The sequence below is a fragment of the Gossypium arboreum genome, chromosome 10 (assembly GCF_025698485.1).
Source record: "Gossypium arboreum isolate Shixiya-1 chromosome 10, ASM2569848v2, whole genome shotgun sequence".
Classification (NCBI taxonomy): Eukaryota; Viridiplantae; Streptophyta; class Magnoliopsida; order Malvales; family Malvaceae; genus Gossypium; species Gossypium arboreum.
Genome location: NC_069079.1, coordinates 21,545,950 through 21,558,308, shown reverse-complemented (window position 1 = coordinate 21,558,308; position 12,359 = coordinate 21,545,950). Strand labels below are relative to the sequence as shown.

Below are 12,359 nucleotides of genomic sequence, written 5' to 3'. Positions count from 1 at the left end.
CTTTGGGTATTTTTGTGGAGAGCACTACGAGTAAGGTCACTGTATTGAGTTCTTTGGGGCAATCAGTTTGGGTTTGTAAACTCTATAGGGATGTACCTTTAGTGGTGCAAGGAACTATTTTTCTGGCGGATCTGATGGAGCTTCCATTTGGGCAGTTTGATATAATTCTGGGAATGGACTTGTTGGTCAAGCACCGGGTTAGTCTGGATTGTACAAATAAGAGGTTCATTCAAAAAACTAAGGTGGATTATTAGGTAGCTGTGATTGGAGAGCGTCGGGATTATTTGCCTAATGTGATCTCCTCACTTGTGGCTGGGAAATTGGTTCGAAAAGGGTGTGAAGTGTACTTGGCCTTCGTCAGTGTTTCTTGTAACACCCCTAACTTGTATTCGTCGCCAAATTAGGGTTAAAGGCGTTATCGAACAAATCATAATATTTTAAAAACAATTCATATACGTCATTCTCCATTCATAATCAAACATCAACAATAAGTCCCTTACTTATGTCATCGAGACCTTAAACACGCTTTAGAAAGGGGTCGGGACTAAACTAAACCCATACAAATTTTTTTCGAAATTTAAACATTTTTCAAAGTTATACAGGCCACACGCCCGTGTGTGCAGGTCGTGTGCCTCACATAGCTTTAGACACGCCCGTGTGTCTAGGTCGTGTCAAAACAGGGCATACATACTGACTTGTCCACAAGGCTACAAGACACGCCGTGTGCCAGGCCGTGTGAAAATTAGGGAGGCTACTGACTTGGGTCACATGGCCAGTCACACGCCCGTGTGTTAACCCGTGCTCGAAAATGACTTGGCCACACAGCCTAGCAAACGCCTGTGTATGCGACCGTGTGGCCTACCCAGGCTCATTTTGAAAAGGCCATTGAGCAACAGGGCTGAGACACACACCCGTTTCCCTGTTCGTGTGGGCAAAAATAGGCCATTTACAAGGCCAATTTGGCACCCATTTAGGGTCCTTCCAAGAAACATCAAAACCAAACATTTTGTACCAAATTTTCAACCAATTAACAACCAAAACATACATTAATCATACCATATCATTATCAACAAATTTCATGCTTAATAACCATACCATATTATGCCAAATCATAAGACAAAATCATATTTAAACATTTTTTTCATAACCTCATTTCAATTTATTCATTCTCATACCAAAATCTTACCAAATTCTCAAATAAGCACACACCAAAACTTACCAAAATTTACCAATTCACTTGGCCATTAATGAACACATCACATAGGCATAATTTACATCACATATCATATACCAAAATCAAACCATAAGTTCAACCATAAGTTCAACCATAATTAAGCCATATCACAAGGCTAAATATACATTTCACAAAACATATTCAACTACCTCTAGCCTATACATGCCATACTCCAATATTTAGACTTTCAAAATGTACCAAAATAGAGTTTGATAGTGTGGTGATAATCCTCGACAATCCCCGAGCTCCCGATAGCTATGATACCTATAAAACAATTGAAATACACACAAAGTAAGCTTTCAAAAGCATAGTAAGCCATATACAAATAAACTTTACAAATAATATCAATCTAAATCAATTCATTCATATAATTCAAGGCAAAATGCATTCACATAGCCATATATCTTTCATAGTTCAATTAAACATTATTCTTATATACATATCATAACTCATTCTCATAGCAACCCATACTTATATCATATGTTCACCAAGGTACATGTACTTACCTTTTATCCTCGAACATAGTATACAATTCAAACATACCTGGATCGGATACAAATTCACATAGTAATCCATTTTCTCAGAATGTCTGTTAAACAGTTCAGAATCAATAAGGATACTCGAAAAGCTCGAAAAGCTCATACAATGCCAACGTCCTAGACGTGGTCTTACATGTAATCAAATATTGATGCCACTGTCCCAGGCAAGGTCTTATATGAAATCAAATACAATGCCAATGTGACATAGTTACACGTAAATCATAAGTCGATGCCAAAGTCCTAGACGTGGTCTTACACGATAACACATATTGGACCTATGTCATGACATATGTATCCTAACTATTCCTATGGTTCGTATGAGGCTTTCCAGACATCGAAACTTTATCGATACTTTCTCGGATATCCCATTTTCAACACATATAATCATTCAACATTGTTCAAAGCATATAATCAATAGTAATTCAATTCAAAATTCATTTATTTGTATATCGACTTACCTCATACAGAAATAAACGGAAACGAGCAACTATTCAATGACTTTTGTTTTCCCCCGATCTATTTCCGTTTTCTTTGGTTCTTGATCTAAACACATTCAAATTTAACCCTTTTATTTACCAAATCATTCAAATCAATCCAAAAACACACATTTAGGGAATTTTACAAATTAGCCCTCACATTTTCAAATTTTGAAACTTTAGTCCCTAATTCACAAAATACACAAAATACACAAAATTTCCTTTTACACATGCTTAGCCGAATTTTTATATTTCATTTATTTCACATTTTAGTCCCTCAAAATCTCATTTTTACAATTTAGTCCAAATTACTCAAATTCATCAAAAATTCAAAGACAAAACATGTTAACCCGATACATATCTTTCATTTACTAACATTAAACTTCATAAAACTCATAGTTTCATCAATGGCTCAACACAAAATCATCAATAAAATCAGAAATTGAGGCATGGGCATAGTAAAACATAAAGTAACGATCACAAAAACGTAGAAATTATCAAAAACTGATCAAAACACATACTTTAATTAGCCGAGTGCCAAACCCTAGAAATTTTATTTTCTTTCTTTTGTTCTTCAATTTTCGATAATATGACAAGTATATGGCTAATTTGATGTTTGATTTTAATTATAATTCATTTAATAATCAAATACCATATTTAACCTTAATAATATCATTTAAAATCCACTAAATAATGTCCAACATTGTCCAGTCATAAATCCAAAGGTCTCATTGCATCTTAAGGACCTCACATTTAATAAGACATAGCAAATAGGCACTTTAACAATTAGAAGGACACTTTTACATTTTACGCGATTAGGTCTTTTTATCAAATTAAGCACACAAATGATTAAATTTTCATACAAAACTTTCACACATGTCAATTCACATATTATAAGCATGGAAAATACTATTAAAATATTTTTCTGAGTCAAATTTATGGTCTTAAAACCACTATTCTGCTAGGGTCTAAACTAAACTGTTACATTTCTACTTCTAGGGACTTTTCGATTGGGGATATCAAAACTGTGAGGGATTTTCCAGATGTCTTTCCAAAGGATTTTTCGAGATTACCTCCTAATCGAGAGGTTGAGTTTGGGATCAAACTTCTTCCAGGTACAACTCTGGTGTCCATCGCTCCTTAACGTATGGCATTAAAAGAGCTTACAGAGCTTAAGGCTCAACTACAAGAGTTGTTGGACCGCGGTTTAATTCGTCTTAGTATGTCTCTATAGGGAGCACCAGTTCTATTTGTTAAGAAGAAGGATGGGACTATGAGGATGTGCATTTATTGTCGACAGCTGAATAAGTTAACCGTAAAGAACAAGTATCTACTTTCGAGGATTGACGACTTATTTGATCAGTTCAGAGGGGTTTCTGTGTTTTCAAAGATCAACCTACGTTCGGGGTATCATCAGTTGAGGGTTAAAAAGGTGGATATGCATAAGATTGTATTTAGGACTCGTTATAGACATTACGAGTTCCTAGTCATGCCTTTCGGGTTGACGAATGCACCGACTGCATTCATGGAACTTATGAACTTATTGTTCCAGCCTTATCTGGATTAGTTCGTTGTGGTCTTTATTGACAACATCCTACTATACTCTAAGAGTTGGGATGATCATGATTAGCACCTTAGAGTAGTGCTTCAGATTTTTCGTAAGAAGTAGCTTTATGCTAAGTTGAGTAAGTGTGAGTTCTGGCTGCGTGAAGTAAATTTTTTGGGGCACGTTACTGTTGAGGGGATTTGAGTTGATCCTTGAAAGATTAAGGCTGTGCTGGATTAGAAATAGCCTAAAAGTGTGTCTGAGATCCGCAGCTTTTTGGGTTTGGCAAGTTATTATCGATGGTTTGTTGAGGGATTCTCTTTGATTGCAACTCCCTTAATTAAGCTTCTGCATAAGGGTATGCCATTTTTTTGGACTAATGCACAGCAATCGAGCTTTGAGAAGCTTAAGTCTGTTCTGACTCAGGCTCTTGTTTCGATACAGCCTGAGTCTGGAAAGGAGTTTGTGGTGTATAGTAATGCTTCGCATGTTGGTCTGGGTTTTGTTCTGATGCAGGATGGTAAGGTTGTGGCTTATGCAACCCGTCAGCTTAAGACACATGAGGGAAACTATCTGACGCATGATCTTGAGTTGACTGCTATGGTCTTTCCACTGAAAATTTAGAGGCATTATCTGTATGGTGAGAGGTGTATCATCTACACTAATCACAAGAGCCTCAAGTATCTCCTTACTTGATTGAGTTACTTAATAATTAAGACTATACCATCGAATATCATCCTGGTAAGGCCAATGTGGTGGCCGACACTCTAAGCAGAAGAGCGATATCTAAATTGAGGGCAATGTTCGCTCGCCTTAGTCTATTTGATGATGGGAGCTGTTAGTCGAGTTGCAGGTACATGGCATACTCCAATATTTAGACTTTCAAAATGTACCAAAATAGAGTTTGATAGTGTGGTGATAATCCTCGACAATCCCCGAGCTCCCGATAGCTATGATATCTATTAAACAATTGAAACATACACAAAGTAAGCTTTCAAAAGCATAGTAAGCCATATACAAATAAACTTTACAAATAATATCAATCTAAATCAATTCATTCATATAATTCAAGGCAAAATGTATTCACATAGCCATATATCTTTTATAGTTAAATTAAACATTATTCTTATATACATATCATAACTCATTCTCATAGCAACCCATACTTATGTCATATGTTCACCAAGGTGCATGTACTTACCTTTCATCCTCGAACATAGTATACAATTCAAACATACCTGGATCGGATACAAATTCACATAGTAATCCATTTTCTCAGAATGTCTGTTGAACCGTTCAGAATCAATAAGGATACTCGGAAAGCTCGGAAAGCTCATACAATGCCAACGTCCCAGACGTGGTCTTACATGTAATCAAATATTGATGCCACTGTCCCAGGCAAGGTCTTACATGAAATCAAATACAATGCCAATGTCCCAGACATAGTTACACGTAAATCATAAGTCGATGCCAAAGTCCTAGATGTGGTCTTACACGATAACACATATTGGATCCTACGTCATGACATATGTATCCTAACTATTCCTCTGGTTCGTACGAGGCTTTTTTGACATTGAAACTTTATCGATACTTTCTCGGATATCCCATTTTCAACACATATAATCATTCAACATTGTTCAAAGCATATAATCAATAGTAATTCAATTAAAAATTCATTTATTTGTATATCGACTTACCTCATACGGAAATGAACGGAAATAAGCAACTATTCAATGACTTTCGTTTTTCCCCGATCTATTTCCGTTTTCTTTGGTTCTAGATCTAAACACATTCAAATTTAACCCTTTTATTCACCAAATCATTCAAATCAATCCAAAAACACACATTTAGGGAATTTTACAAATTAGCCCTCACATTTTCAAATTTTGAAACTTTAGTCCCTAATTCACAAAATACACAAAATACACAAAATTTCCTTTTACACATGCTTAGCCAAATTTTTATATTTCATTTATTTCACATTTTAGTCCCTCAAAATCTCATTTTTACAATTTAGTCCAAATTACTCAAATTCATCAAAAATTCAAAGACAAAACATGTTAACCCTATACATATCTTTCATTTACTAACATTAAACTTCATAAAACTCATAGTTTCAACAATGGCTCAACACAAAATCATCAATAAAATCAGAAATTGAGGCATGGGCTTAGTAAAACATAAAGCGACGATAAAAAAAACGTAGAAATTATCAAAAACTGATCAAAACACATACTTTAATTAGCCAATGTGAGTGCCGAACCCTAGAAATTTTATTTTCTTTCTTTTGTTCTTCAATTTTCGACAATATGACAAGTATATGGCTAATTTGATGTTTGATTTTAATTATAATTCATTTAATAATCAAATACCATATTTAACCTTAATAATATAATTTAAAATCCACTAAATAATGTCCAACATTGTCCATTCATAAATCCAAAGGTCTCGTTTCATCTTAAGGACCTCACATTTAATAAGACATAGCAAATAGGCACTTTAACAATTAGAAGGCCACTTTTACATTTTACGCGATTAGGTCTTTTTATCAAATTAAGCACACAAATGATTAAATTTTCATACAAAACTTTCACACATGTCAATTCACATATTATAAGCATGGAAAATACTATTAAAATATTTTTCTGAGTCAAATTTGTGGTCTTAAAACCACTATTCCGACTAGGGTCTAAACTAGACTATTGCATTTCTACTTCTAGGGACTTTTCGATTGGGGATATCAGAACTGTGAGGGATTTTCTAGATGTCTTTCCAAAGGATTTTTCGAGATTACCTCCTAATTGAGAGGTTGAGTTTGGGATCAAGCTTCTTCCAGGTACAGCTCTGGTGTCCATCGCTCCTTAACGTATGGCATTGAAAGAGCTTACAGAGCTTAAGGCTCAACTACAAGAGTTGTTGGACCGTGGTTTAATTCGTCCAAGTATGTCTCCATAGGGAGCACCAATTCTATTTATTAAGAAGAATGATGGGACTATGAGGATGTGCATTTATTGTCGACAGCTAAATAAGTTAACCGTGAAGAACAAGTATCCGTTTTCGAGGATTGACGACTTATTTGATCAGTTCAGAGGGGTTTCTGTGTTTTCAAAGATCGATCTACGTTCGGGGTATCATCAGTTAAGGGTTAAAGAGGTGGATATGCATAAGATTGCATTTAGGACTCGTTATAGACATTATGAGTTCCTAGTCATGCCTTTCGAGTTGACGAATCCACTGACTGTATTCATGGAACTTATGAACTGAATGTTCTAGCCTTATCTGGATTAGTTCATTGTGGTCTTTATTGACAACATCCTGCTATACTCTAAGACTTGGGATGATCATGATGAGCACCTTAGAGTAGTGCTTCAAATTCTTCGTGAGAAGTAGCTTTATGCTAAGCTGAGTAAGTGTGAGTTCTGGCTGCGTGAAGTAAATTTTTAGGGCACGTTTCTGTTGAGGGGATTCGAGTTGATCCTTGAAAGACTGAGGTTGTGCTGGATTGGAAATAGCCTAAAAGTGTGTCTGAGATCCGTAGCTTTTTGGGTTTGGCAGGTTATTATCGATGGTTTGTTGAAGGATTCTCTTTGATTGCAACTCCCTTGATTAAGCTTCTGCATAAGGGTATGCCATTTGTTTAGACTAATGCACAGCTATTGAGCTTTAAGAAGCTTAAGTCTGTTCTGACTCAGGTTCTTGTTCCGATACAGCCTGAGTTTGGAAAGGAGTTTGTGGTGTATAGTAATGCTTCGCATGTTGGTCTGGGTTGTGTTCTAATGCAGGATGGTAAGGTTGTGGCTTATGCAACCCGTCAGCTTAAGACAAATGAGGGAAACTATCTGGCGCATGATCTTGAGTTGACTGCTATGGTCTTTGCACTGAAAATTTAGAGGCATTATCTGTATGGTGAGAGGTGTATCATCTACACTAATCACAAGAGCCTCAAGTATCTCCTTACTTGATTGAGTTACTTAATGATTAAGACTATACCATCGAATATCATCCTGGTAAGGCCAATGTGGTGGCTGACACTCTAAGTAGAAGAGCGATATCTAAATTGAGGGCAATGTTTGCTCGCCTTAGTCTGTTTGATGATGGGAGCTGTTAGTCGAGTTGCAGGTTTAGCCGACTTGGATTGACCAGATTCGAGATTAACAGTTGGGGGATGAGTCATTGGGTTTACGGTTTCGTCAGGTTGAGAGTGGCAACACTTCGAATTTTGACTAAATAATGATGGAGTACTCTGTTTCCTGGTTAGATTTGTGTATCAAATGATAGGGATCTGAGGCAGTCTATTCTAATGGAGGCACATAGTAGCCCTTATGCTATCCATCCTGGCGATAATAAGTGTAACACCTCAAACCCGGCCTAGACGTTAGGGCCGTATTTGTGATGTCACATAAAAGTGAGTTTTGTAAATTGCAGTTTTAAAAGAAAAGCTCGTTTGTGTTAAAACCTTATTTGTGGTTCTATTGAAAAGTTATCTTGTTTACTCCAATTGTCGAATTAGAAATTCATTTGTAAAAACATGTTTCGAACTAGGTGGTTATTATACTTTAAACATTTTCGTTGCGAAAGCTTTTAAATCAGGTTACGTAGCATGATAGTTGAAAATCATTTACTTTTTGAAAACCTGTATCCTATGGCTAACAGATATAAATCAAGTTAATAAAATCCCCAAATGAAAATAAAAAGTCAAAACAGCCTTATTACATAAAATACCCAAAATAAATCTATTTTACTAAAGTTAAAATGAAATTACAGAAAGTGTTGTGGCCGTCTCCGAGTCCCTCACAGCACCAACCCGTCTAAGGATTACCTGTACAGTTAAGCAAAAAAGGTGAGTTATGAAACTTAGTGTGTAATCCCTATTTTATACACAGTAAAACAAACAGTGTTGGACAGTTTGGGCTTAAGCCCATATCAGCAGAAATATCAGTGTGGGCCTTAACCCACTACAGCAGCAGTAACAGTGTAGGCCTTAGCCCAATTCAGTACAATACCAGAGATGCATAAAGAGATCCTACCCAGCCATCCTCTACACTCCACTTCGTCCAGCCTTACAGTCCATGTGGGGAATAAATCTACCCACCCATCCCTACACTCTAGAATAAAGTATCGGTTTTAGCACTGACAGTATTTGCAGTAGAGCTGCCAGCATTAGGCTTTTAGCCTTTCAGTACATTTCTTCCAATAATATATATATCCTACCCCATGCAATGCAACATAAAGTCACGGGTATATTGGTCATTTACCTCATAGGGGTAAAATAGTCATTTCAAAAATTAGGGTTTAGGTACACTTACTGACCCAACAGTAAGTCCGCAGTCGTCTGGTGCGACCTGTACAACCTTAACGGTTAAACAGTAAAAATAGGCCCAAGCCCATACTACGGCCCATATGGGCCCATTAAGCCCAAATAATAGCCTTGGCCGTGTACACAACACAGCTGACCTCATAATTCCCATACATCTATGCATTTTGCCTGTGTGGGGCCCACAAGGCCCATTTCGACCCAAAATCAACCTAAACCCATGAAATCGTTCATGGTGGCCTCTTCAATTGGATGCCCATGTTTTGAGCATTCAGCTCACCACACGAGCGTGCGTATGCTCGCGTAATGTCAACAGTCGAACATTTTCAGCTATTGCCAATCTATTACTAACGGTAGTGTGATTACACTCCTGTGGATGATAAGAACGCCACTCCCCACGTACTCCGACCTACAATCGAATATGACCCAATGTTAGTCCTTAAATCGTTAGGGTTAACACCCTCTCATTAAACTTAAATCCTTAATCGTACTATTCACTCACCTTGATTCGGTAAATAGGGTTTAATCCTCCCTTAAGCTAGTAATCACCCACCCCTTCTCAAGAATCTGCATTAAAACCTAACTTTGTTAGATGCAACCCTAAATGTAAACCATTGAACCAAGTGAACCACTTATCGAAAAGTAACATTATGAATAGAGGGTAGCAACAATCAGCCCATCAAGGTACCCCCTAAATCGAAGCACAATATGGCACAGTCTCCCCTAATAGCAACCGATAAAGAAACAATATTAGTGGGGGAAGAACTATTAACCGAAAATAAGAAAGCTAAACAACTACACTTTCGCCCACCAAGAAAATTTCGGCTACCCCATAAAGTGCAAAGAGAAGAAAGCCGAAAGTAAGAAGGAGAAGAGAAGTCGAACACCTTACCTCAGAACCAAATAAAAGAGAACCAGAGCGACAAGATGATGTATTCGGCCTAAGAACAAAGGTAAAAGGAAAAGAGATATTGAGAAAAGGGATGAAGAGGAAATCAGCCAAGATATACTAAACAAAAGAAGAAAGTAGTCTTAAGAAATTTGGAAGAAAGTAGAAAGCATTAGGCCAAAAGGGATAAACTGATTGATAAAAAAAGATGATGAGAAAGGAAAGAATCCTAGACCAAAAGGGATTGGAGAGAAAAGTAGACCAAAAACTACCAAATCACAAGATACCCAAGAAACAACACTTCGACTCTCGTAACAAAAGAAGAGAAACACCAATTACCAAAACCTCAATAAAAGAAATGAGAGAAGAGAATCCCAAAACGCAGACAAAATCGAAAACTCCAAAGAATTGCCAATTTGGCCAAAATTGCCAAGAATGAAAGTCCCCACTCAGCACACTTCTTCCACTCCCTTCAAACTTCTAATTTTTCTCCCCTTATCGCCTCAAAAAGTCACTCAACTGTCACTCGTACATATCCTAATCCCAACCAACTGAAATCCCCTCCAAAAATTCCCAAGAATTCGGCCACACTCCCCACAGACCTCAACGTCCAAATTTCGGTCCCACCACAACTCTTCGCCAACGCCAGTAGTAAGCAAAATAAAATATTCCTTTGCGTTGCCATGCCTCGAACCCCATATCCCCTAGCACTCTCCCTACATCTTTATCCCCTAAAGTAGTAGGTTCCTTTCGACTTCACTTAACCGTATTTATTTAAGAAGCTTACAGTCTATAGCCAAGGTTTAATCAAATAAAAATAAATTTGCACAAGCCACAACTTAAACTCAGGACTTCCCCAACACTCCTCAGGACACTTAACTACTGAAGCAAGCATGCATTTATGTAACAAACATACAAAAATAAATACCTAAATTTTTAGGGCGTTACAATAAGATGTATCGTGATCTTCGTGAGTTATACTGGTGGTCGAGTTTGAAGCGTGAGGTTACTGACTTCATTGCTCGATGTTTGATGTGTCAGCAGGTTAAGGCTAAGCATCAGTTACCTTCGGGTTTTCTACAGCCAGTTAAGGTTCCACTATGGAAATAGGAATGAGTAACTATGGACTTCGTTAGTAGGTTGCCCTTGACACCCACAAGAAGGATTCTGTCTGGGTTGTCATGGATCGATTGACCAAATCTGCACACTTCATTCCGGTTCGAACTGATTATTCACTACAGAAGCTAGCGAAATTGTACATCTTTAAGATAGTAAGACTGCATGGGGTACCTGTCTCGATCATTTCTGATAGAGATCCTCGTTTCACTTCTCAGTTCTGGAAGAAATTGCACGAGGCTCTGGGTTCAAGGTTGGACTTCAGTACTGCGTTCTCTCCTCAGATTGATGGTCAATCTGAGAGGGTGATTTAGATACTGGAGGATATGTTTCGAATTTGCGTGAATGATTTTCGAGGGAATTAGGAGGATTGTATGCCGCTAGCCGAGTTCACCTACAATAACAATTTGCAGTCGAGTATTCAGATGCCACCTTACGAGGCTCTATATGGTTGTAAGTGTCATACTCTTTTGTGTTGGACTGAGTTGGGCGAATGGCGAGTTTTGGGTTCTAAGTTGGTTTCTTAAACTGAGGATAAGGTTCGACTAATTCGAGATCATCTGAAAACGGCTTCTGACAGACAGTAGTCTTATGCAGATCTGAAGAAATGTGAGATTGAGTACTCTGTAGGGGACTTTGTGTTTTTAAGGTCTCTCCATGGAAGAAAGCTCTGAGGTTTGGTCGGAAGGGCAAGTTGAGCCCTAGGTTTATTGGACCGTACCAAATTCTAAAATGAGTGGGACCAGTTGCTTATCAGTTGGAATTACCCCCTGAGCTAGATTGTATTCATGATGTGTTTCATGTCTCGATGTTGAGGCGGTACTGTTCTAACCCATCCCATGTCGTCTCAGTTGAAGAGATTGAGCTTAGGCTGGACTTCACATTTGAAGAGGAGCCGGTTCAAAACCTGGATCGAGATGTTAAGGTTTTGAGGAGAAAGTCTATTCCATTAGTAAAGGTTCTGTGGCGGAATCATAGCACTGATGAGTCCACGTGGGAACCTAAGGATTCAACACGTCAGCAGTATCCACATCTGTTCTGATCAGGTAATTTTTTAGGTCGAAATTTCTTTTAAGGGGTAGAGTTGTAACGCCCCAAAATTCTTATTTCTACTTTTGTGAAAATGTGACACAAATTTGTATCTGCTTCAGTAGTTAAGTGTTTTGGGTGTATGTAAGAGGTCCCAAGTTCAAGCCCTACTTTGGGAATTTTTTGTTATTTTTAAAATTAAGCCTTACCCTTGGT

General features: G+C 37.6%; 1 protein-coding gene across 1 annotated transcript; it reads left to right on the top strand.

Moving 5' to 3' along the window:
- The first annotated feature begins 10,952 nt into the window (after positions 1-10,952).
- LOC108487791 (uncharacterized) lies at positions 10,953-12,156 on the top strand. Its single transcript, XM_017792149.1, has 2 exons — positions 10,953-11,090; positions 11,872-12,156. The coding sequence occupies exons 1-2, from the start codon at positions 10,953-10,955 to the stop codon at positions 12,154-12,156; spliced, it is 423 nt and encodes a 140-aa protein (XP_017647638.1).
- The last annotated feature ends 203 nt before the right edge of the window (positions 12,157-12,359 follow it).